The sequence below is a fragment of the Biomphalaria glabrata genome, chromosome 16 (assembly GCF_947242115.1).
Source record: "Biomphalaria glabrata chromosome 16, xgBioGlab47.1, whole genome shotgun sequence".
Lineage (NCBI taxonomy): Eukaryota > Metazoa > Mollusca > Gastropoda > Planorbidae > Biomphalaria > Biomphalaria glabrata.
In genome coordinates this window covers 13,067,557-13,095,555 of record NC_074726.1, presented here as the reverse complement: position 1 = coordinate 13,095,555, position 27,999 = coordinate 13,067,557, and the positions used below count along the sequence as shown (strand labels likewise).

The 27,999-nt window shown below is 33.8% G+C and overlaps 1 protein-coding gene across 1 annotated transcript; it reads left to right on the top strand.

The window, feature by feature from the left end:
* Positions 1-23: 23 nt before the first annotated feature.
* Positions 24-26,088, top strand: LOC106050376 (TGF-beta receptor type-1-like). The gene is made up of 10 exons (XM_056014486.1): positions 24-267; positions 9,042-9,198; positions 13,293-13,462; positions 13,843-14,067; positions 14,665-14,895; positions 19,129-19,296; positions 19,549-19,632; positions 19,930-20,127; positions 20,306-20,436; positions 20,845-26,088. Exons 1-10 carry the CDS (start codon positions 198-200, stop codon positions 20,968-20,970), a joined length of 1,560 nt encoding a protein of 519 aa, XP_055870461.1. The 5' UTR covers positions 24-197; the 3' UTR covers positions 20,971-26,088.
* The last annotated feature ends 1,911 nt before the right edge of the window (positions 26,089-27,999 follow it).

Genomic DNA, 27,999 nt, shown 5'->3' with positions numbered 1-27,999 from the left:
TACTTTGGCTCTGGCGCAATTACTACCGGTTTATGATTGATGACCGATTGTATTTATTCTATAAGATTAAGTAATCTAGATCTAAATCTAACGTATCTATCTAGATTTAGATTCTAAAGTAGATTCGTATACAGAAAGACATGTTATGAGATTCTCTTCTTGTACCTGTATGCTAATTATGAAACGTTTCTAAGATCATGGATATACTAGTATTTCTGCTTAATCTTCTAATAGTCATATCAACATTCATAAACGATGAGGTTGAAGGTAAAATAAAATTAAAAGACAAGCACATGTAACAGTTACAATACTAACATTAACAATAACATGATTAACTATTAACTTAACAATTACAATACTGAATACTTCGATACTTAGACTTAGAATAGATCTAGACTAACACTTACAGTCTAGTCTAGAGCTACGGTACGTTCTAGATCTATAATAGTCTATAGTCTATATAGATTAGATTGATTAGAAATGATTAGATAGATCTATCATTCATTATCTAGACTAGTAATTCTAGAGTCTAGATATTAAATATTAGATCTAGATCTGTATCTAGCTAGAGTCTAGAGACTAGCCTCTCTAGAGTCTAGAGTAACTTTAACTTACAATACTTTCATCTATCGAACACCTTCGTTTTAAGGTACTTATCGAACACCCCATTGTATTTTTAAAAATTCTCCTATATTTCGATGATTATGACGAAACTAGCCATTCCTATTGTATTGTGCATACTGAATACTTCGATACTTAGAATAGATCTAGACTCTAGACTATTCTAGACTAACACTTACAGTCTAGTCTAGCTAGAGCTACGCATACGGATCTACATAGATTAGATCTATAGATCTATACTATCATCTAGATATTATATCTAGACTAATCTAGAGTAACTTACAATACTTACATCTATCGAACACCTTCGTTTTAAGATATTTATCGAACACCCCATTGTATTTTTTAAAATTCTCCTATATTTCGATGATTATGACGAAACTAGTCCATTCATATTGTGCAATGTCCATTTCTTTATAGTTAAGTTAGATCTATATTTAGTTTCATTTTCACCCGAGGATAATTTTTTTACTTATATTCAAAGTGCATTTGTAAATGATTGGTAATATTGGTATAAAAATTTCACTTGTTTTAACCTCTTAGGAAGAGTGAAGTGAGTCTCGGGTTAAGGGTATTTTTTAATGCCAATGATGCTTCAGTTCAACAAAACCTATTATAATAGTAATTAATACGCTTCTAATTAGGCTGAGAAATATTTGCACTTGCAACTATTTTTTTTAAAGTGTCCTTTGCTACCTAAACATGAAAATTGAGGTTTAAAAAAGGGGGTGTTCGATAGTAGCTGTTTTTATATAAGCAATCTCAGCTTCCCGTAAAATATCGAACACCATTTTAATGTTAAAAATAAACATCAAAGGGATATAACCCAAAGAAGACAAAATATTTAAATTATATATTTTTTAATTGTTATTTTTTTAAATAATGTAATGCAAAGTACAGATATAAATTACTCATATGTTACAATTTGTATCAGATCAGCTATTAGTGGTTTACAGTAAATGTGCTATATTTTTTGTAAGTAAATAGATTTACATCGATATGCACTAATTGTACCCATTTTAAAAGCTTGATTTTATTACACATATAGCTTGATGCTAATAGCATTATTGCCACTATCCGCAGCATCAAAGGAGTGGAATGTATTCAGTTGTGTTTTGTTTTTTTCAGATGCCCCATTCTATTAACTTCTGAATTATGTGTTATAAACCAATACCTAGCACATGTGCTTGATGTGAAGAGATATTAATAAAACGAAAGGGCAAAGGGGGAGTTATAGAATGTAGATATTGTATTTTGAAATAAAAATGTCTTGGGCAGGTTAAAAAAAGGGGGGGGGAGAGAAACATTCAAGACACTGTATCCAGAGATCATCAATAATTGATCGACAATTAGAATGTGACGTCAGCCTCAAATACATAGAGTCAGTTGTGCTTCTCGATCTAGACGTGTGGCGCCAGGTCTATAAAATTATATATATTTTTTTTTATTATATTTTTTTGCCATAAAGTATGATAAAGCTCATAAAGCGCTACAAAGACACTCCTTTGAAACATCACAAATACACAAAATAATAACAATAACACATTTAACCATTCTCTTATTCTGCCTACACTCCCTTACCCTCGCTTTCTTCTTACACAATTCCACTCTCCAACATTCACACTTTTTCAGTGCAAAGTAACAACGTAAATTTCAAGACTCAATCCAAACGCAGCCACCAGACTAACACACAACAATAAAAAAAATGGTCAGTGATAGCGTAACACACAGGTGTAAACCAGGCCATCAACACAGTCCCAAAACATTGTTCAAGTTGTAGTAAGAACAATGTTGAGGGGAAAGGGGGAGGAGCCATCAGTCGAGTACCTACGGTCAAGCCGCTAATTAGGTCACAAACACTAGGCATGATAGATACATAGTATATATAGATATGTTGTTTGTGTGCGTGTGACAAATACTAAGCATGCTCTAAAATATGTTTTTTTTTTGTCAAGCAGGTGGTTTAGGGATGGCGGAGCTATCTACATCTATAGGTAACACAGCTCACAAGCTACCATAGCGTTTCAGCCCCCTCCCACGCCCCGATCGAAAAATATCTAGCACTGACTTTTGGGCTGTTACATACACTGAGCGTGCTAGATCGGCGGCTAGTTACGTAGGGCTGCGTACCGTATGTTTTGTTTTTAGGTCAATCAAGTAAATTGTTGTGTCCTGCAATGACTTGGGGAGGGCGGGATTATCTATTGGCTACCAATGCTTATTAGGCTGTCCCCCAAATAAATAATATCTGGATTTATTAATGGCCTTATATCTCAAAATAGCTTAGACCTAAATAAGTACTGGTACGGTAATGTGTCGGTAATGTGTTACTGGGCTTAGCACCATCAGTTTTTAAGCATAGCTAATCAGTGATAGACTCCTTCAATGTGGAGCATGTGAAAATGGCTAAAATCTGTTTGTCTTGGCATGGCGTAAAAAGAAAATCATATACATAAAAAAAATAGATTATAACACTTTTGAAACACCATACTTTTCACAAAATTTTAAGATTATAACACTTTTAAAGCACCATACTTCTAGTGTGTTCGATAGTTTCTTAATATGTTCGATAAGATAAGATATCGATAAAACGATGTTCGATAATTTAAGCTTTTGAACGCATCGACCTGACCCACTTTAACACCAAATATAAGTTTAACTATGAGTAGTAATAGAATAAAACATGTCTACTTTTTAAGAAAAATGGATGAGGAATTTGTAGATCATACAATCAGTTTTTTTCTAGGTCTAATTTTTTACGAAGATACACAAATTCAAACATAAAAAATGTCGGCGACTGAGCTTAACTTGTTCGATAAATTGTAGTCTAGAAATAGGTCTAGACTCTAGTACTCTAGAGTCTAAGATTATTTAATTATAGATATAGATCTAGACTTTGGTATTAGTTTTTCATGTAGTTTGATGTAGATTACAAAATCAGGTTTCTATTATAGAGGAGGTTCTTATTAATCTTATATTTTGAACACTTCATCAAATTCTCCTTCCTTGAACGCGTCACTTTTTTTGTTTGTAATTCATTTGTTTTAATATTTGGAGCAAAAATTTACCATTCTGGACTGCGCATGTCAAATTTTAGATAAGTTCCGGTAATTTTGTTCCGTTTTTCCAAAGGCAAAGCAGATGGCAGTTTTTTAGATTCTCGGTAACCATGTATGTAAAACTGTTGTTTTAATCTCCCTCAGCAATTCATACCCATATAAGGGATGAGGGCTATATTATGAGCCTGTTTGATCGTAGGCTGATGGGCATATCAAAAAAAGCTTCCAAACATCTTTAGAAAGACATTTCAATCACATTTATACCGTTAGCTATTAAATAAAATTTAAAAGGGGGTGTCCAAACGAATAATAATGAATTCAGCTCATTCTGTAGTCGTAATCAACAGATAAAAATAAAAGTATTAAAAAACTGCACTACTACTACCCTTCTAAAATAAAATGTTTTATTTCCTATAGTAGTAAAACAAGACTTATCTTATCTTCTTATCTTATATAATACAGACGTTATGCATTTAGTCATGCATATTAACCAATGACTTAAATTCTGCCAAGTCACTGGTTTTCCTGGCTAGCTTAGGCAACCCATTCCATGCTCTAATAGCACAAGGGAAGAAGGAGTCTTTGTACAAATTTGTCCTAGCATATGGGATGAGGAATGTGCCTTTATCTTTGTGTCTTTCAGAGTATTTTATTAAATTTTGTTTTTGCATTTGAAGATTATGGTTCAGTGTTTTATGTATAATTGCTACTTTACTTTTGAGTCTTCTGTCCTGAAGGCTTTCTAAATTTAGTGATTTTACTAAAGGTGTTACTCTAGTCAAATGTGAATATTCATTTGTTATGAATCTCACTGCTCTATTTTGTGTCTGTTCCAGTTTCTTAATGTTTTCTTGAGTTGAGGGGCCCCAAACGGAGGATGCATATTATATTCTATTATTGGCCTAACCAAGGTTAAATAACATTTTAGTTTTATGTTCTTATTTGATTTATAGAAATTTCTTTTAATAAACCCTAATGCTTTGTTGGATTTTTTTTTATAGTTTCATCAATATGTGGATTCCATGACAGTTTTTCATTTATTATAACACCTAGGTATTTTGCGTTATTAGTCTGTTACTGGTTTGCCATGAATAAGATAAGTGGAATTAATTTGTTTTAGTTTTTTTTGTTACTCTTAACAACTGACATTTTTCTGGGTGGAAAGACATGCTCCAATTTGATTCCCATTTCTGTAATTCATCTAATTCTCTTTGTAAAATATCTGTGTCTTGTGTTGTTTTTATTGTTCTATATATTATGCAATCGTCTGCAAATAATCTGACTTTTGTTCCTGAAGTAATGCAATTTGGTAAATCATTTATGTAAATTAAAAATAGTAGTGGACCCAAGACTGTTCCCTGAGTTTACTGTTATTGGTGTTGATTTATAGCCATTTATTATTACAGTTTGTTCTCTCCCTATCAGAAAATCTTTAATCCACTGATGCAGTGGACCATTAATGCCGAAATATTTTAATTGTTTAAGCAAACTATAGTGGTGAACTTTGTCAAAAGCCTTGGAAAAATCTAGTAAGATAGCATCTATTTGTTCACTATTATCTAAACCTTTTGAAAAATCATCAATTAGTCCTATTATTTGTGTTTCACATGATCTATATTTCCTAAAGCCATGTTGGTATGGGGTGAGGACATTATGTTTGTGTAAGTGGTTTATGATGTTGCTACATATTATGTATTCTAGGATTTTACATGTGATGCTGGTAAGAGATACTGGTCTGTAGTTTCCTGGGTCAGATTTTTCTCCTTTTTTAAATAGGGGGGTGACATTAGCTTCTTTCCAGTCCTTTGGTACTCTGCCCTGGTTAAGTGATGCCTGAAAGAGTATTTTGAACACTGGGGCTAGCTCATTGCTTAGTTCTTTGAATAATTTAGCTGGAATACCATCAGGTCCAGACGCTTTATTTGGTTTGGTGTTGGCTAATAGTTTTTGAATTCCATTTTTTTGTACTACTAAATCTTCTATGTTGTCTACTTGGTTCAAATTAAGTAATATGTCTTTGTCCCCTGGGGCTGAGAATGCTGATGCAAAGTATTTGTTTGCTTTAGTTTCATTATCATTATGTATTATGTTATGTTCATCTTTTAATGGTGCTATGCCTGTTGTTTCCATTTTCTTAGACTTAATGTATGACCATAGGTTTTTGTTGTTGTCTTTAGATATTACATTGTTTATGTATTCACTCTGCAGCTGTCTGCTTACTTTTTGGGTTAAGTGTTTAATTTTTATATACTTTTTGTAAACTCTTTCTGCCTTAGTTTCTTTAAATTTTCTATATTAGGTTTTCCTTCTGTTTACAAAGCTTCTTTAGTCTATTATTAAACCAGCATTTATTTATTTTGTTTGATGTGTATTTAGTTGGTATATGATGATTTTCTATAATGCTTTTAAGATGGTTTTTAATGAAATTCCATCAGGTCCAGACGCTTTATTTGGTTTGGTGTTGGCTAATAGTTTTTGAATTCCATTTTTTTTGTACTACTAAATCTTCTATGTTGTCTACTTGGAAATTCACTTATTATTTCATTGCTCTTTATAGAACTTCATATAGCATAAATTTGTTTAAAAGAAAAATAATTAAACACATGTAGATATGCATGCATATTTTTATTTTATTTTATCAATATTTCGCTTTGCTTGGTGACGTAATAGATCATTATAGATTTAATTGTTAACCAGATCTTTTTTGTAAATTAATAATTTGATAAGAAAAAATAAGTTGAAATTACTGTTAACATTTTATTTAGACCTTCATTTCAGTAAATAGATGTAAAAAAACATAAGTTGACAGCAAATAAACTCCCTTTAAAAAAGTTATTTAAAGTTAAATATTATATAGATAAGGGAGATCAATATGCTTGAAAACAACATGGTATAGGTATCTGGCCATCCAAACTATTACTAGAGACTTTTTCTAGATAAGTCTAAGTTTTGCATATATACTCATATAGTGAGTCAATAGAGAGGAAAGATTATAAATATTATTTTTTTATTATATTTTTATAATAGATCTAGATTAATCTAGGACTTGTACTAAATTCTAGGTCTAGATGTCTAGACTAGAGGAGAGTAGACAGAGTAATTTAGACTCAAGATATCTAGACCTACACTCTAGAGTAATTTATTTTCGGGCTATACATAAATCCTAACAACTCACAGTTTTTGTAGTCATCACATAGAATCTTTGCTTTGTTATTTAATATGAAACCCAGGTTATCATGAAGGTTAGCGTCATGGAGTGCTTTTCATGACATTTCTTGTTGTCCTATCCTGTCCAAATACATTTGACTTAAGCAAAATCTGACAGAATATTTAAACCATATTTACTCATATTTACCCCCCCCCCCCCCTCTCTGTGTATTTGTCTCTGTTTACATCTTTCTTTCTCTCTCTCATTCTCAGTCTCTCTATGTCTGTCTGCCAATCTCTTTTTCTCTCTCTCTAACTCTCCTCCCGTTCTGAGTCTCTGTCTCTCTGTACTCATCTTTCTTTCTCTTCCTCTCTGTCTCTCTTTGCTCTCAGTCTCTCTCTCTCTGTTGCCATCTCTTTTCCTCTCGCTCCCTTTCTCTCCCCTCTTTCTCTATCTTTCTCTCCTCCTCTTTCTTTTTCTCTGCATCTTTCTATATGAATAAATGTATACCGGTAATTACTAATATATACATAAAATATCCTTTCTCTGTCTCTCTCCCTTTTTTGTCTGTCTTTGTCCCTCTTCATCTACCTCTCCTTTATCACTCTCCATTTCTATCTGTCTCGCCTCTATTTCTTCCCCCTTTCTTTTTCATAGTCTCACTCTCTGTCTGTAGCTCTCTGGGTTTCTGTCTCCGTCTCTCTCTCCACTCTCCATCTCTCTCTCCTCTCATTCTCTCTGTTCCTGTCTCTCTCCTTTCTCTCTCTCTCTTTATTTCATTCTCCCTTTCTGTCTTACTGTCTTACCCTTTCTCTTTCTTTTTCCACTCTCTTTCACAGTCTCAGTCTCTGTATTTATCGCTGGATTTTTTGTCTCCGTCTCTATGTCTCTCTCCTATATCTTTGTCTTTGTCTCTCTCCTATATCTTTGTCTTTGTCTCTCTCTCTCTCTCTCTCTCTGTTTTTCTCTGTCTCAGTCTCTCTGTTTTTCTGTCTCAATCTCTATCTTTTTCTCAACTCTTTTATCTGCTGATTATTCATCTACAATTTGACTAAGTTCTCTAGGTTGCAATGCCACTGAGTAGAGAAAGGTGAAGAGTTGGGGTAAGAACTTAAGGGCTCTATGTGTCATAATCTGAGAATGAAGCCAGGTCTTGATATATGAGCCTTTTTACTGTGTTACTCTCAAGGATGTTCCTAGCAATAGAAAGAAAACATATTCCTCTGTGGTTATCACAGATTTAGTGTTTCCTTTGCGCTTGAAAATGAGAGATGGTATCATCTCTGGTTCCCACATAAGCTAAAAAATCTGGTGTAGAATAAAAGTAAACTCCCCATGGTTAGTACTGCCCTCAGCCACTTATAGTGAGTGGGCCCAGGAAGGAGCCATGTGCACGCGGTACGGTCGCATTACTCAATCTATGGCCGTTACTGCTGAGGGCCCTCATACATGACTTGGGGTGAAGAGCTCCAGGTCCAAGCCTTTTCATTGGATAAAAGCCTTTCTAACGATTGGTGCAGATTCCCTACTGGACTTTATTGAAAATGTAGTCTTTCTATCAGGTTTCTATATAATATACCTTTTTTTATAGACCTCTGTGGGAGTCAGCTCTAAGGGCTGCGAGCTGTTGAATTACAGTATAGACATGATATTTTCTCTAAGGCTTCTGCATAAAAAATTCCAAGAGACAGACAGGCAGCTCGTTATCGTATATATGTTATTCTGTCAAAAACTCTTGACATGGTCAGTTGAATCGCCTTTTTGAAATAAGATTCCCTCCCAAAACACCAGCTCTCAAATAAATGTTTTTTGAGTAAACAAAAAAAGTTTAATTGATTGAGTCTGCTTAAATGTCAGCAGCGATGTCAAGCAGGGATATTTACTTGCACCTACTCTGTTTGGTATAATAATTTCCTACCTACTGTGTCATGATTACACTGACATCAACAAATGTGTGTATTTCATCATACAAGATCCTTCTAGGAAATTTCTTAAACATAATGGCCACAGTCGAGTCTCTGTCCTCTATCCGTAACAAGATGTTGTCACCCTGAAGTCTTAACACCATCTAAATAATATTAACATCAACTATCTGTGATGTCACTAAATCCTGCATTCAAAGTTCGTCAACTATGGTGCGTCTCTGTACTAAGTGCCTAACAAGAAACTCTGTTGTATAGTTTGTAATACATTTTTTTGTTCTGTTTGATTAGGTTTAAATTGCTTTAAATGTTATTCCTGCACTGGCAAAGAAAACACTACGTGTTATATCAAAGAGGGCTACTGTATGTCCATTATTGTAAAAGAAAAAGAGAAAGATAAAGATGGAGTGATGATTGGACACAAAGAGAAGATTAGGATAGAAAGAAGGTAAGTTAACATTATTTATTGCAGTGATATATTAGCTTTATTTATATATTTCAAACATTTCATGTTTAATCTCAAAATGTTTTTTAATTACCATGTAAATTACTGCAACTCCTATTTTTTTTTTTGCAATTTCCAGCAAGTAATTAGGCCATAGAACCATTATATCCATACTCTTTTCACATATTTTGAGGATTTATGAGATAACCAAGAACAAGAATAATCCACATTACATAATTTCTAATACTATACACAGTCCTTAGAACTAGATCTTTAGATCTTTAGAATAGTTGATAATTATAAATTGTATTTACATCATAGAGTGAAGCGGGGGGGGGGGGTCCCCCCAATGAAATCTCCTACCCCACCCCCTCCATACAGAGAGGGGGGTGGATGTAATTCTATAACTGATTTTTTGCTTAGATTTTGTTAATTTTAATATAAAATTAAAGGAAACTACACACAATATCTGTGAGCGTAGCCTAGAGTTTAAACGCCTCCCTCCAGAGGCGATGGTTTTGAGTTTTAACACCCTCCTACAGCATTGAGGTTAAAAAAACCCTCTTCAATATTATTCTATAAAGTAGTTCCTTGGGTACTAACTTAGACCGTAGTGTATGTATTGTAGCCCTAAAACCAACTTAAGATCACCAAAAAAAAAGTTGCCCAACTCTATTAAACTATTAGTATTTAATAAATCTAGGCTATGTTTATCATGGTTACATGAGAAAGATCGAAAGGATCTAGATATAATTTTTAAAACTACACTTTGAACAGATAGTTTTTTACTTTTACACACAAAAATTACTAAAAGTCTATTGATTTCATTATTTAATAAAATAAAGCTTCAAATTTGTCTTTCAATAGCATTTTTACATACATTTGTTCCTTATATCTGCGAAGTTAGAAGTCCTCATGTACATTCTTTTGTTAGACAAGACTGAACTGTTACACATATCTCTATTCTTAGGTCTAAAACTCTAATTAAAAACTAAGATGATAGAACTTCTCTTCGCAAAGATAGTTTTATACTTTAACACATAAACATACTAATTATAGTACATTCATTTCATATTTTAATCAAATTAACATTCAAATTTGTTTTTCTAAAGCATTTTTCATACATTCATTCCCTATAGCTGCAATGCCATGTTGACAGATATTTTAATATTTTCATTCATGTGTTGCGCAAACCTTAAACGCGCAGTGAAAACACGCTGTGATTGGACAGGCAAATGAGGCTCTATATGGGTGATATTAAATTTAAATATACTAACATAAAATAATAAGCTTATTGAACCTAAAATTCCATCTTAAACTGATAGATCAAGAATGTTTAGTAAAATTAGATGTATTTTACTTAATTTAAACAAATGAATCTAAGTTTAATCTAGGTCAAAAACTAAATTAGACTCTAGATCTACATCTCAATATATATGCAATCAAATCTTTTTGTAACAAAAATGGATTTAGGTCGATTAGCTATTTTAATAGCACTATTCAAACTATTTTTACATTCACGCATTCACTTTACTTATAACATTATTATTTTGTTTAATTGTTTGTAATTATTATTATAGCTTTTATATTATTATATAGCGCTACTTTAATGCGTATAGAATGCTCAGAGCGCTATGGTCCATTCACATTTGTTTCTGTGCTGCCTTTAGGTGCTCAGTAAACACAGCTCAACTCGAGTCGGGTGTAGTGCCTCGGTCCCCCTTCATAGGTAGCTAAGCCAAGTTCAAGTGTACTCAGCCTCTCTACCACGCTTCCCACAAACTATTCTAATGTATTATATCAGTAACACGCATATTGAGACCCGCAGGCCACGGGTAACATATGGCTAGTAATATTCTAAAGCAAACTACAGTCACCAAATTCTATGAGTGTGGCAAAGGTGGTTTTAAGTTTTAAAAAAAAACCTCCAGAGATTTTTCTAGTTTAAAACCCCCAACAGATGGTTTTGACAATAGAACTTCCCTTTTCGATATAAAATCAAAAGCAAACTTCAGTCACCAAATTCCATAAACATAGCTAAGAGGGGTTACAAATGTCTACAAGTCGCTGGTCTCAATTAATAAAGTTCAGTAAATAGCTGATTTGGTTTTTGAACTTAAGAAACATTTTTTAATAGCAGGATAAAGCACTGTAGATACCTCAGAAAATGTATTTTTTTGTTTTAAATACTTGAAATAGTGCTTGGCGGCCTGAACCCCACTGGAGGAGCATAGAGTGCTCCCCCAAACCCCCGGCTGTTAAGGGACTGGGTGTCTACAGTCTTTCCACCAACTCCAGAAAGAACTATTCCACTCCAGGAAGAACCTATTCTAGGGTACATAAAACATTTGAAAGAATGAAGGGTCTGAATGTAATAAAGATTAATTATGTACTCACACACACATAGTTTATATATAATATATATAATATATGGTGGGGGAAGGGAGGAAACAACCACCCCCACCAAAAAAAAAAAATCCTGGCTACGCCCATGATTTACATCAAACGTATTATTTAAAACAAAAGTGATTGCATCAATTGAATTTTATGAAATGGCATAAAATTAAAAATATCACTTTGATAATCAATGAAATATTTTCAATTCATCATCTTTTGTACTTCTGAATTACATTTATCTAATGTCTTGATATAAATCTAATTATTAAGACCATTTCTTTCACTAACTATTCTATAGTTGTTGTTTTTAGCGGCCCCCAAAAGGGGAAAAGACACTATTAGTTTTGTGTGAAATGTCTGTCCGTCCGTCCTGTTTAGATCTCGTAAACTAGAAAAGATATTGAAAATCGGACGTCACAATATTTTAGACCATTCAAAGTTCTGATGCAACGGCTACTCTTTTTTTTTCTGAAAGCGAAAAATCTAACTTTTAAAATCAGTTATGCAAGTATTATTTAAAGAGAAAAAGCTAATTAGTATGCATTATAAGTTAGACCTAATTTAAAACAAATAGTAATCTTATAAACTTCATTTTCCTGAATTGTTATTTTATTGTGGAAATTTTTTTATTTTTTTTTAGGAGGATTCGAATAAGAGATTGAGCCTTTTCAAAAAATTAGATCAATTATAAGACTTCAGTTAGGCCATGGGAGGCGCGGTGGCTGAGCGGTAAAGCGCTTGGCTTCCGAACTGGGGGTCCCGGGTTCGAATCCTGGTGAAGACTGGGATTTTTAACTTTGGAATCTTTGGGCGCCTCTGAGTCCACTCAGCTCTAATAGGTACCTGACATTAGTTGGGGAAAAGTAAAGTTGGTTGGTCGTTCTGCTGGCTACATGACACCCTCGTTAACCGTAGGCCACAAAAACAGATGAACTTTACATCATCTGCCCTATAGACCACAAGGTCTGAAAGGGGAACTAGTTAGGCCAGGTTCACATCTAACTTTACATTTACTTTCACCTATCCTTTGATGTGCTGGACCGTTGGGGCACTACACAAGATCTGTTAACCTTCTTTCTCCATTCTTATCTCTCATTTGTCTTTGATATAATTTCATTCGGATGTTCTTTCTGAAAATATTGAAGCCTGCCTGGGCGGACCACTTCGAGGGCCGATTTTGAGTTTGTGTTTCCACACAAACTGTCTTTTGTAACCTTATTTTTGTGTTTTTTTCTGTTTTGCTTTACACCCCTTGCGAAATTATGCACCAGTACATAATGATAAGAGGCAATCAAATCCTATAAAATTTATAAAATGATGTACAGCTTTGAAATAATTGTTAAAACTAAATTATAGTTAAAATCAATACATTTTAAAACAATTTTATTATTCAAAAACTTGTAATAAAAGTTTTACAAACTTACAATGCTCTCAAGCTTTCACTTTTTGGAAAAGTATAACTATTTTTTTTTTATAGTTGTCTCATTTATAATGCTAATAAAGGGTGATGTTATTTAGACATTTTTATTTTCAGACTTTGTGAATCCATTCAAATAATAATTAACAAAATATTTTGGTTTTTAAAAAGGCTAAATCTAGGGACCTTTCAAATTACTTTGAAAACTATTCCTTATTTAACCCTATCCTTTAAACTCTTGTGTGCCAATACTATTAATAAACATTTCATCCTATGTGGCTAGATGTCTTGAAAGGTCAAACTATTTGTTGGTAGATCGCCCAATGCTCTGTCACGTTGGAGATCAGATGAAACATGTACAGAATGTGAGGTGTTGCAAGGATCAGGACTTATGCAATTCTATATTACCAGAGCTTGGTGTTGAACCCTCCAAGAAAAAAGATGTACATGAAGGTTTAATGTTTTTTTTTTTTTCTTATTGCTTCATTGCCATGTCTTAGGTTAGTTATAGTTATACAACCGATAATGTTCTCTTAAATAAAGACTTTGTAAATGCAATAAATAGCAATTTTTTTTTTTATTTGGGTCTACATCCAAGTGGTCTGCAGTACATAACATTTGTATATATGATGTTTCTCTCTGAAGTGTATCCATGTGTTGAATATGTTGTTCAATAAAGTGAAACCCAAGTGAACATCATACTTTGCTTATGATAAATTGAATTTGAATGATAGCCATATTTTATCAATAATTGCTTATAGGAATAAAAACCAGTCCGCTGAAGATTTTTTGTTTAATGTTATTAACTTAAAAAATATAATTTACTTTTTCAGAATCATCTTTTAGTACCCCTACATTAGTTCTGATCATTGTTCTGCCAACAATCTTTCTTGGCACGCTCATATTGGCTGGGATCATGTTGTACCATTATTGCCATAAATGTGGGCATCCTTACGCACTTCCGCTGGATCAAAACTCAGATACTAATCTGCTGGTTGGTTCACAGCCTTCTTCATTGAAAGATCTTTATGACTGGTCACACTCAGGGTCTGGGTCAGGTAATATAATATTGAAATGTACATATATATGTTTGTTCTTGAATTAACTTATCTGTCCCCTCCCCCCGCCCTGCTTAAATGTTATTATTTACTGCTAAATGCTCTACCAAAGCTCAAAATGAAAATATCAACATTTTTAGGTTAAAAATCCATTTAACAAATTTATAACAAAGATCCATTACAGTTAAATTCTCTGATAAACATGAACAACTAGTCTGGATTAATTAATTTAAAATATGTACATTATATAATTAAATGTTTTGTAAAAAAAGTTTGTAAAATGTTTTACATGTTTCGGATGTTCCTTCAGAGTTGAAGATAGTTTACTTCCTAGTCCAAACCTCCCACAGGACGACGGGGGATGGGAGTGGGCAGGGTTTGAACCGTCGATAAATCTGAACGACAGTTCAGCGCGCAAACCGCACGACCAGGCAGCCAAATAGATATGTACATTGTATGATAACGTCACATAAAATGTTAAATTTAATATCTTGCTTTTCTCTCTCTCTCTCTCTGCGCCCCCCCCCCCCCCATTTTTTTAAGGATTATGAATTATTTGTCTTCTTTGTTCTGCATAATAAAATTTTTTATTTGCAGGTTTACCTTTACTTGTTCAAAGAACTATTGCCCGTCAGATAAGGCTTTGTGAAATCATTGGTAAAGGGCGCTATGGTGAGGTATGGAGGGGGAATTGGAGAGGTGAAAATGTTGCCGTTAAGATATTTTCATCCCGTGAGGAGAGATCTTGGTTCAGGGAGGCAGAAATCTACCAAACTGTCATGCTGCGTCATGAACACATACTTGGCTTCATAGCAGCAGACAATAAAGGTTAGGTTTTAATCCAGCCTAGTATAATAGAGAGCCCTTCTTTCTTATCCTGTGACTTGATTGATAAACAGTGGATTTTATTTGTGTAGAGCTGACTCATTTGTGTAGATTTCCTTTTGAGTTTCTAGGGCAGTTGTTAAATTTATTTCTGTAGTCAACAAGAGTGCTGTGTGACCAACTCAAAACATCAAATAGCCTTTGTTATTCTTCAACAGAAACTTAACTTTTTCTCTCCTAATCGACGATACCATAGTTGATTTTACCCTATTCTGCAGCCTAATCAACTGTATTAACGCTGATGCTTAAAAAGCCAGTTATTTTTGTTATTTTTCCTTACAAAATGCTTTTAATTGCTTATAAATATATCATGTTTAGATTCCCTTTAGAAAAATACAGATTTTTTTTTTCATTTTCATTGTGTTTTTACAAAAAATGATGTTTTTAAGGAGTGTGTCCAAAAAAAAGGCTCTTTATTTCTAAAGTAAATTTTTTTAGGGGTTGTGGCATGGGATAATGACCTCAAGGCAATTAATATAAATGTTTTATATATTAAGTTTTGTGAAAATATAAATAGCTATCATACAAAAGACTTTTTATTCAATTTGAATCATAAAATCTAGTCTAGATCTAGTTTTAAGGGAAACATTTCTACAGTCGATAAGTTTTAAATTATGAGTTCCATTATCCAAAATAAACTTTAGTTACATATACATCAATTTAAATTATCTAAAAAGGTGTGCATTCTCCTTTAATTGTATACCAAATATAACATTTTCTGATATCAACCAAAAAAAGTTATTTAAGTTAAATCAATACAAAGTAGTGAAATATGAGCAAAATAAATAATTCCATCAGAACGTGGAAAATAACTATGGAGAGAAAGAGTTAATAACAGGTACTGTAGGAAGCCTTTCTAGCTAGAAATAGGATTTTGTGAGTAAACCAGACCACTATTTTAAAGGCTTCCTGCACTACCCGTTATTAAATTTCTGTTGAAGAAGAACAAAGGCTATCCTACCGCAGTACAGTGTATGGGAAGGATAATGAGTTAAAATGGATTTTTAACCCATAGCTACAAATGTGCCCAGCCCCCACCTGCTAATAATGCGCCCAAATGCTCCTGCCACAGCACCCGCACTAGCTTTTCCTGCGTGTTGCGTAGTGTTATTTTGAGCTGAAGAAATATAGATTGTTTTGTTTAAAAGGATGTTTTAATTACTTTTGCTTCAGTTTTTATGGGCCTTCAAAATTCTGTGATTTTTTAATTTTTTTTTTTTGTTTCTTCCTGCGCCGGACATTTTTCTCAATGACCATCCAGTTTTTAGTCTTCTTAGCATAAATATTATACTAAATCCAGCTGATAATGAAGGTGAAATTGTTACAGACACTAATCCTGAGAATTTAGCACTAGATCTAGACTTAGATTTAGTCCAATTCTGAGAAAGAGAGTGAAGTAAACATAAGATCTAGATCTAGAATAATCTGGACCTAGTATCAATAAATCTACAACTTCTTGGACTGATATTTTGAGCAGTTTTGTTGACCACATGGAAACTTTTGATGAAATAGATGTAGTTGGGGGTGTTGAGGACAATGGTTAGATTATTTTAAGTTTCTCATGCTAGAAGTAATGGTAAGTGAGATGTATACAGAATCACATGACATTACCATGACCGGGCAACTAAGGGCCTCAAGGATGCTCAGTGGAAGTCAGTGAATACTGTAGACATCTACACATTTTATCTATAAACATAATGTTTATTGTATAAGCCTACTAAATTCCTACATTACTAGTCTTAGGGTTAGGGTTAAATGCTGGAGAATACCAGAAATAACTGTTCTGATGAGGGGGGGGGGGTCACTGGCCTTAAAAAATTCAGGCACTTGAACAAATGTTCGTCTTTACATTTTGTTTTTATTGATTAAAACATGAAATTATATATTGTTATAAATGTCATCCTAACTAATGAGTCAACAAAGCAGCGTAATACTTTTCCTCTCTGGAACCAGAGTTCCCTCCCTCCTATAAGAGACAGCATCGAAAGCGTATCCTATCACAACCAAACAGAGCTCAAGGACTTAGTGAACACTTTTCTAAAAACCCAATACCCCAACAACCAATGGGTCAGAGTTTACACAGATGGATCCTCTCAAAAATTCAACACAAATGGAGGAGTTTGCATACTAATTGAATGACCCAATAGAGAAAGACTGGAAAAGTCAATCTAATTGGCGATCTCTCAGACAGCCTTAGAGCAGAAAGGCAAGCACTGGAAATAGCAGCTACCACACCAATAAACTACCCATGTACACCTAACATCCAAATTGTCTTACTGAGTGATACCAAAACAGTCCTTCAAAGCCTGAAAAACTCTGATACTTATTATATTAAGCAATACAGGACAGTTTTTGTAAACTTTAACATCAACAGTCTGACTGTTGTTCTCCCTTGTCATGGCCACATTTTTATATGCTTGTGAGTCTTGGACGCTGACTGCAGAGCTAGAGAGGAGGATCCTAGCAATGGAATTGAGATGCTACAGAAGGATCCTAGGTACCACATTCAAAGACCGCATCACAAACCAAGAGATGAGAGACAGGGTTACTGCAGCGATTGGACCACATGATGACCTACTAACTATGGTAAAAAAACGCAACCTTAAAATCTATGGTCATATTACAAGATATTCGGGGCTTGCAAAGACCTTCCTTCTGGGAACAGTACCAGGAAAAAGACGAAGAGGCAGACAGAGAAAGCGATGGTAGGACAACATAAAAGAATGGACAGGCCTGCCATTTTAAGAGGTTCTAACTAAGGCAAAAGACAGAGAGCAATGGAGAAAGATGGTTGACAAGTCTTGCATGGAGCCCCAACAGTCCAATAGACTAAGGGATAGGTAAAGGTAAAAAACATCAACAGCAAGGAAACGATTCTTAAATGGATTCCAGCACACATTGAATAAGAGGGCAATGAAAAAGCAGACACACTGGCCAAAGATGGAAAAATTAACAAACAAATGAAAATCCCTCTCTATCCAGAAGAAAGGATGAAAATAATAGAGTGTAGAATAAATGAGTACTTATTGGACCAGCTCACATCCCAATTACAAGAAAAAGGACGCCTTATAAGCTATCTTGACATGGCCAATGCATAATTTTTCAACTCAGAACCAGACACAATAGAACAAGACAACTTATGTTCTGGAAGCTTAAAAGTAGGGACGAGCAAAACCTGCCCTTGTGGAGCATCACCAGAGAATGCTGACCCTGTCCTTCAAAGCTGCATACTATATCAAGAGGCCCGAACAAGACTCTGGTTCCAAAACCCTCCTATAGTACAAAAACTGTACCGAAAACTGCCTGATCTGGAAACAACTGCACAGTTCATCTCAGATATAGGATTACTGATCTGAACCTTCTGACATGTAAAATGAGAATGAAGAAGAAGAAAGAAAAAGGTCATCCATTTCTAATTTTTTAGAAGTATTTTTTGTTATTTTTAGATGTTTAATTTTTTAAAACATTGTTATAAACCTGATGCTGACACAGATGCGGGTAGTGCTGTGTGTGTTTTTAGACAACACAAATTGCCCCAGGCCAGCGCTAGATGAGTGGTCAACCCTGACAAGTGACAGTTTGGAAAGGATCTGTGTTGTAAATAGTACACGCAAGTCACATCGAATGTAGTCATGTGATCAACCAGGATGGTCAAACAACGTTCCTTCCGGTTCTAGAAGGCCTATATGGACTCTATATAAGAGTGAATGTGTCAGAGTCAAGTCACTTCACATTACCTCGCAATGTCACCAGTACGAGGCTAATTCAGAACTAGTATGGTCTGAAGTAGGTCCAGAACAGAGGCAAGGTTTTTGTACAGTCAGTGTTATGTTGTTGCCAATTGTACAGTATAGGCTGTGATGTATTTGACATTAAACTGTTGCATTAGTTAGGAGCCCTGAATAGTCAAGCTCTTTAAATTGGTTGTGTCGTGTGGTGCAGTTTTGCAGAGAGCCTGGATAGTGAGAAACGTTACAATATACTTTGTACAACGACTCTATTTGTTATTTGGAGTTAGCTCCTTTAGTATTTCAAGTATACTACAGGGGTATGGACCTAGTAGCTATTGAGTTAAAAACATTTTTAGTCAAAATAATCAGAATACAAATTTTAGATGAGAACAAAAATGTTGATGCCTTCAAAATCCTTTATTTTATTTTTTTTTACTTTGCACAGATAATGGCACGTGGACACAGTTGTGGCTCATCACAGACTACCATGAGAATGGATCCTTGTTTGACTATTTGAACCGCCAGACTGTAACTCCTGCTGGCATGATTACTCTAGCTCACAGCGCTTCTTGTGGTATGGCACATCTCCACATGGAAATATTAGGAGCACAAGGTACTGACAGATAAATCCTAGCAATGCAAACCTGTCTGTATAGCTTTCAAAGTTTCTTGTTTGTTTGGTTTTTTTTTAGATTTAAAGTAATTTCTGAGTAAGGTTTATTTTAAAATAAAATTTATTTAGCTTAAAATATTATTAGACATGTTAGATATTTGGTGTTTTACATTTTATTATCATTTTTGACTTAAATATTGTTAAGATTTGTTGTTTTTATCCCCTATTCTTAGTAGTAAATTTCTTTTAAAGGCAAACCAGCAATAGCACACAGAGATTTGAAGTCCAAAAATATCTTGGTTAGGTCTAATGGCACTTGCTGCATAGCTGATTTGGGTAAGTAAAACAATTTTAGTTTTACAAAATTCATATTTAGAAAAATTACCATCGATATTTATTAATTCAAATGTAAGAAGCATAATGAATGACAAGGTGATAATATTTATTTCATTTTTCCAAGGACATGCTTGTCAAACAATGTAAAGTGTATGCACCTCACTTGAATTCAATGCAGGAAGGCAATAAAATGAAATTATTAATTTTCCCTTGATATTTACTTTATTATTACAGTAAAATGTCTCTGCATTTGTCACAGTTGTATGATTATTGAAATTTTTTTTTTTTTATATGTAGGTCTGGCTGTGCGCCATGATTCCAAGCTAGACAGTGTTGATATAGCTCCCAATAACCGTGTGGGCACCAAGAGATACATGGCACCTGAATGTTTAGATGAGACAATCAACATGGAACACTTTGAATCATTCAAACGAGCTGATGTTTATTCCTTTGGTCTTGTGCTTTGGGAGATTGCTCGTAGATGTTCTGTAGGGGGTGAGTTATTGTTTATTTACTTTTATTTCTAGTGCTTGTTGTTTTTTTTATACTAAAATCTTAATGTTTTTTTTTTAAAGCCTTTTATTGAAGAATGACCATAAGGCAATGCTTAAAATTGTATACTGTCTGATTGCTTGAGTATTGGGGAAAACATTTTACATTTATCTAAACTTAGGGATCCATGAAGACTATCAGCAACCCTACTATGATCTCGTTCCAACTGATCCATCACTAGAAGACATGAGGAAAGTTGTTTGTGGAGACAAGCAGAGGCCAGCTATTCCGAACAGATGGCAAAATATAGAGGTATTTTAAAGAGGCTATTGTGCTACATGAAGGAGGGTGCATGTGTTTGGAAGGTGAATGCTGTCCAGCTTGTTGAGAGTATAAATAAGTGACAGATCAGAACTTTGCCTGGGGCTGATAGTGGGCAGAAGTATACCATGTTTTGATAGATAAAAACAATCAAATGTGCTTTGGGATTCTAAAAATACTTCGCTTTCTTAACCATTGATTAATCAAATATAAACAAAGTATATATTTTTAGGTCACTTTGTTTACTGACAAACTGATTAGAACATCTCTTTTTCAATGTGTTTGCATGGGAAGGTCTGCTAAATAGTTAGTCTTTATTGCTTTGCAACATTATTAGTTATTACATTTTCCAGATTATCTTCAAAGCTTTTTTCTTTTCACTTAATCCTTTTGTTTCAGTCTCTTCGTGTGATGGCACGCTTAATGAAAGAATGCTGGTACAGTAATGCAGCTGCTCGACTCACTGCGCTGCGCATTAGGAAAACGCTAGCTTGCCTTGTGGAACAGGGGGACATAAAAATCTAGACAGGACCAGGTCAAGACTGCTTTTAGTTCTTGATGTTCCCTCATCATCTCACCAAAGGAATGGAGCTCTCAAGTTGCTGGAGCTTATCAATACATAGACATTAACAAGGAATGTTTGAATTAGCATTGGACATTGCTAATGGTAAATCATGTTGTAGGAAACATTTGCAACATGATGGTAACACTTCATCCAATAATGTATACACAAAAATGTATTTACATATTTCTGTTGGATTGTTATAACAAAAATTTATTTACATTTGGGATTGGATTTTTAGAAATGTCATTCAAGGGCAATTAGATTTACGTTTTCTTGATTTGTTGTCTTCTGCTTCTAGTCTCTGAACCATTAAGTGTAAGCTGACAAATTTAGCAGATACATAAAATAAAACTATTAAATGTTCTGTTCAATAAACATTTTCGCAAATGAAGTTTGGTATTGGGCTAAATATCCAACCAGTGGAACATAAATTGGTTATGAAATTGCTAGCATGAGCTTGTAAAAATAGAAATTAGTTGATTGACAAACTTGTACAAATTCAGCTGTATAAAGAAATGTGAAAGAACGAGATAAATGTATAAATTGATTTGAATTCAAATGTTTGAATTTTTTTCCCCTATTTTTATGTAAATATGTAGTGAGGAACTTATTGAATTTGATATTTGTAATCCATTAGATAATGGTGCAGACCATACAAGTACACTTCTAATACATTGGAAACAGAAGCCTTGAACATTACCCAAACTCATTGTAATCATATAGAGAGATCAGGCACAGTTAAAGGGAGCTCACTAAAGTAATTTTATATCATGAAGATCTTTGGTGGCATACCACTTAATAGATTTATGGCCCAAAAATAGCTAACTTGTTTGATAACCTTGAAATGTGACCAGCTACTCAAACTTGTAGACAGGACCTAATCTTCTTTAGAAATAGATTAGTTTTATATCCATTTTTGATCAGTACTTGAGCTGGGCAGGTAATGATTTATCCCTCAAATGTTGCTCTGCAAACTTTTACGTTCTTGTGTCATTTGAAAGTCAATAATGCTGAAATATCATACTATCAGACCTGCCTACCGTTACGCAAAATGCGTATTCGTTACGCAAAATCTCCCAAAAATGACCGCCAGTACGCAAATACGCATTTAACCCGTCGCGTTACGCATTTCGTATGCTTTTTTTTTTTCCTCTCTAGACTAGCTTACAAGCGGTCACGGAGGTCACGCTAAGCCCACCTGTGGGGAGAGGGGCGAAACAGAAAAGGTGGGGTGAACACAATGTACCCAGATCTATATGTTGATTGGTACTTAATAGCAATTAGATGTCTAGAAATGAAGAACGGGTGAGTGAGGGAGTGGCGGGCTGGTACCAGGTTGGTACCGTCAGTTAGCTGATACACCAACGTGACTTTTTTTTTTTTTTTTTTGTAAGTTCATGAGTAGAAATTAATTATGTTGGTGCATTCCTGATTCTCGTATTCATTTGTATAGAAAAAAAAATCGAAGAGCTATCGATTCAAAACACATTGAGTGACACTGTAGATATCTAATCTAGATCTGGATTCTAGATCTAGAATCTAGATAACTTGTTATACAGGAATAGATGTAGCTCGAGTCTAGCTAGTCATTACATTATGATTCTCTACATTACCCTACAAACTAGTTATAGATCTAGTATGATTTAGAATTTAGATTGACTAGATCTAGATCGATAACATCTACTACCATCTAGTCTAGATCTAGACTAGATTCTTAGTCTTAGTATAGAATAGATCAAGTATGAAGGTAGGCCTACGAAAGTTAGGATCTAGCGGATCCACGACATCGGTAACACTTTTGAGCCCAGATCTAGAGTAGATTATATTCATTATATATTATATAGACATAGATCCAGATCTAATCTAGATATCATCTCTATTGATCTAGATTTAGATTGTAGATCTAATCATGACATCTAATATTATATATATATATATATATATGACAAAATAGAGGATCACGTAAGTGTTACGCATTCTGGTGCCAAAATACGCATTTTGACCGTAAGTGTTACGCATTTGGACTTTTTTTGGTAGGCAGGTCTGTACTATCATTCAATATTAGAAAGGTTGGTCAACTTTTTGTTGCAAAAGACATTTGGCTTCATTCAGTGTTCATTTCCTTCAGTAGAGACTATGCAACCAAGATAAGGACAATTCCCTAAACAGCTTGACAAGTTCTGTGTCAGAAATGTTTTTTGTCTTTGTCTTAGTGTTTTGTACACTTCATCCAATAGTGGATGATGAAATACTTATTAAGTGAAAAAAGAGCTAGAACTATATGTCTTCTTGACTCAGTGGTTCTTTCCAGGATTGTGGACTGCTTGTACTTTTTAGGTTCCACTTGCTGACACCTACTAAAATAGTTTTTTTGTGTGCACTATACCATGTTTGTTGAAGTTTAGCCATGGAACACTAGACATTATGTTGAGTGGCATTATTAACTAACTTAAATGCTGTTGACTATTGTATATTTTATAAATGAAATAATATATAATAGTGTTAATTCCAACTATAACTTCAACTGATTTTACAAGTTTTGAGTTGAGCTCAATTTTTCTTTTTTAACAAAGTTAATATGGTGAATCTAAACAAGTTTTCTAAAAGTTATATTTTGATTGTACTGCTTACTTATATAATACAGACGTTACTTCAAAAAAGATGATGAGTACACCCTATGCGTCATGCATATTAACCAATGACCTAAATTCTGCTAAGTCACTGATTTTCCTGGCTAGCTCAGGCAACCCATTCCATGCTCTAAAAACACTAGGGAAGAATTTCAGAGACCTTGAGAGATATTGGGAAACTCAGTGTAACAACATACCTCTTATGAAATGTAACATTAAAAATGTTTTGTTCATTCAGAGATCTGAATTGGCCAGTTTGTAATTAGTTTTGTTAATTTGTTGTTTGACTTTAATGAAGTCTTGTCTCTCACTGCTTCATTGATTTTTTTTTTAGGTCTTGTCCCAATCAGGTTTTACTGACAAAATAATTACTTTAGTGTAATATATTATGTAAATATGTTTATATTATTGACATTTTTAAAAATGAAAACATGTTTACTTTTAATAAAAAAAAAACATACCAAGAACAAATCAAGACAGGGGTCAAGAGGTCAATGTACTCACCACATTTCTTGTATATTATTTCCTCTGAAAAAGTTTATTTTTTTTTGACTGCCTTATGAAACTGATACAAATGTTCATGGGCCTTCCTGTATGTTGACTGTCTGCTACTATACCTTTTCTGTTGAATGAGCTAATTTTTTTTTTTTTGTAAGGTAAACTCTGTTGTACTTTGTAGATGAGTTTTTGTTCTATTCATTCATAAGTTGTTTGATAAGATAAGCATTAAATGAGCTAACTTACCTGTTTTATTGGCACCAGTATTTGAATTAATTTTGTTTTTTTGGGGGGGGGGGGGGAGGGGGTAGGGAGGGGTTGTATACAGGCAGATGGTCATCGTAGAGATCTTTTTAATTCTTTTGTTAGTATGAAAACACCTGTCTGTGACCAATGATTAACATGCAATAATAATAATGTAAAAATAGATCAACTTAAGTGACAGGCCTGCACTTGCTACAATAGGGTCACTGTACTGAGTGCCATGACTTCTGTAGAGCCAATCAGCTTTGGTCTTAACAGCAGTACTAAATTAGTTCTAAAGGTTAATTTATTTTAGAATCACAAATAGAATAGATTTCAATGTAGCATTAACATTTCATACAATAGTCCGTGTAATTCTAAAAATAATATATATTGGGGTTGCTTGGGGATAGCTATTTCTTTAAGACTTGTATTGAAGGGTGTGTTCCATAAGCAACTAAACTAGGTTATGGTCTCATTTGTAATCTATAATTGTCTGTTTTTGATTAATATTTTTTAGGGGGGGGGGGTTTAAAAATTTCACTTTTTTGTTTTTGTTTCTTTGTGGATTCCAGTCATTTTAACCTTTTATTATTAGAATGTTTCTTGTGTATGAGTGCACTTTTATTCTTGTAGCAGTTGGAAACAATGCTGTGTGAAACCTATCTAGGATTAGTGTGGAGTTCAAGTGTCTCTATACAACCAACATGTCAATTGGGATGATGACTTGCAACAGTTTGATTTTGAGTTCACAATAACGTTTCAGTATTTTTATCTTGATGTACAATGTAGATAAGTGGTTGATACAATAAAGTGTAAAAAGAAACAATAGCAAATGAAATCAAAGCTAATAATTATGTTGGCTGTTTAAAACCATTATAATGTTTTATATTATCAGCACTTGAATTTTTTCATTCTTATAAATTTGTTTCAATTTAGAAAAGTTTGCTTCACCCCATTTTAGTCCTCTGGCTCCAAATAGAACACAGCTCATCTTGAAGGAGCAGTCTGGCTCCAAATAGAACAGAACTCACATTGAACTTGGTGGTTCCTCTCAGTCTCTCTATACATGATATAATTCAATTTATTGAGCAAAATTTTTTCTTCATGTTGGTTTTAATTAAAGTCAAGCTATTTTAAGGTTTTCAAAACACAAGCAGAAAAACAATTTAGTGTACCAGTGTTAGTATATTATGTACTTAATGACTACATATTTAGCTTCTTTAAGGTTAAATATTCTAAGCCCCAATTTTTTTTGTAGCTTTTTTTTGTTGTTGTTGAGTCTTAGTCAAGTTAGTGTGCCTTTTTCTCCAATGTATCTAGTACTATTTTCTCACCAGCTTCTCAGAGAAACTATAGACTTCTGTGAGTCACTATGGTGATGGCTCTGTTTGATCTTGTGACCAGCAACTTTGATTCCTCACTGTGTGACTGCATGTGTCTGTGACCTACCTTCCCATTCATATCCTAACACCTAGAGCTACATTTGGTTGTGTGGCAATAGAATGTTCAACTAGTTTTCTACTATTAATATCTGGTAGAAGACACATCACCTAAATTTGAGATTTTTTTTTTTAGATGAAATTCTTTTAATTAGCTACCAATTTTCTTTTCTGAATGATTTTTAATGTGAAATCATTTTTTTTTGTCTGTGTTTGTTATGTTGCTAAGATGACTACATTAAATTATGACTTTTTTCATATTTTATCCCAGCCATTTGTATTTCATGATAATGATGTGTAAATGATTCTAGAATGCCCTCATTTGTTTGGGGAGAACTAGGTTTGTGTCTGCCGATGTGTTGCCTGGTTCTTTTTTCCCTTTGTGTGACTTCATTGATCATTGTGAATATTTATTTATGGGAATAGTGAAAGTATTGTTTAGATTCTAGATTTGGTTTCATGTGATGGTGGTGAAGGCGCTAGACAAAATTGATATTATTTTACTTGTAAGTTGTATTTTAATAACTGTGGTTATTTTCTTCTCTGGAATCACTAGCCAGTACTGGAAAGAATTTTTTGCTCGACTTTCAAAGCTTCTTTTACCAGTTTAAATCATATTTATTCTAATTCATCAAAATTATTCCCTATACTTTATGTTAGTATTCCAAGCTTTCTCTTCAAAAAACCACAACAAAGAACAATTAGAGAGGAGTAAAAAAACAACCTTCTCCTCTATAAGTGGGAGTTTTTGTTTAAAATCAATACTAATTTCTGACACCATATTTGTGTTAGCTTCTGAGAGGAAAGTACTAGTAGAGTTTGAGCAGTGTTGTAGGTAAGACCACTACTATGTTTGCAATTCATTTCTGTTTAGGCACATAAAACAAGACTGATTTGAAACGCTTGGTTGTGAAGCTGTGAAGAGAGTTTGGTAAGGTGTCACAGCTGCCTTTCAGTGTCAGAGCTGTTCTAAAAATAGTATTATATTTTCATCTTTCTATTAGGTGAACGAAAACATTTCCTTTGATTAAAATGATATATTATTATTTGGTTGTTGCTAAGATTTCAATGTACTCTTGCCATGGTAAAGATTCTTTCTATAGGCCAACATTTTGTGAATGCACATTGCTGAGCCACTTGGAAGTTGTGCAAATGTCCGTGTAGAGTTTGTAAACTAGTTATGTACATATGCTATTCTTATAATAAAACATTTCTCTCCAATAATAATGGCGTTTTACGTTGAATCCCTGCTGTATTAAATGGAAGATTTGCACCTTAACCCATGTATACCAAAGGCTTGGTGCGTAGGATGATGTTTTTTACAAAGGGTATATCATTTCACTATGTCTGTCTGGTAAAAAGTTTATACACGTCATTTCTCCCACACACATTCTCAGATCAAGTTGACTTCACAGATACGGCTTAAGATAGTTGATCATGTTATTTCTTCCTTACACATTCTGAGATCAAGTTGACTTCACAGATACTGCTTAAGATAGTTGATCATGTCATTTCTCACACACCCATTCTCGGATCTTGAAACTTTTAACAATTATTTATTACACCTAATAAAACATGAATCCATATTTTGTTAGATATCGAATAAGGGAAATTTACTTCTACATTATTGAGAGAGTTGTAAATGGGAAGCTCTTTCCCTTAGATAAGCTTTGTCTTCTAAAAAAAAATATTTGTAAAATGTGGATTGTTTAAAGAACTGTTCTAGTGTACTTTTACAGAAGAAACCATGCTCGTACATATAAACAATTTTTAATACAGGGAAATATCTTCATTCGTATGGTATTTTCTTAATAAAATCGATACACTGAGTAAGTGGTGAAATTCCATTATTTACATTGTGCTGGTTACAGGTCTGTTTGTGGTCTTTAAAAAATAACATTTTATAATAAATATTGAATTATGTAAATTTTTGTTTACCTTTTTATAAATGATAACGTCTCTAAAATGTCAGGCACAATTTAATCAAGTGTACACACACCACTTTCAGGTCACGTTTCAAATAGGCCTACCTGTAGTGGCAACTGATATTTTTGCCATACAGATACATGATAATGAATAACTAATTGGTAAAGAAAAAAAAGGTACATTCGTGTTATTCAATAGCTGTAGGGATCCTTGTTATTCCCAAAGGTCTATTCGTGACGACTAATAACTC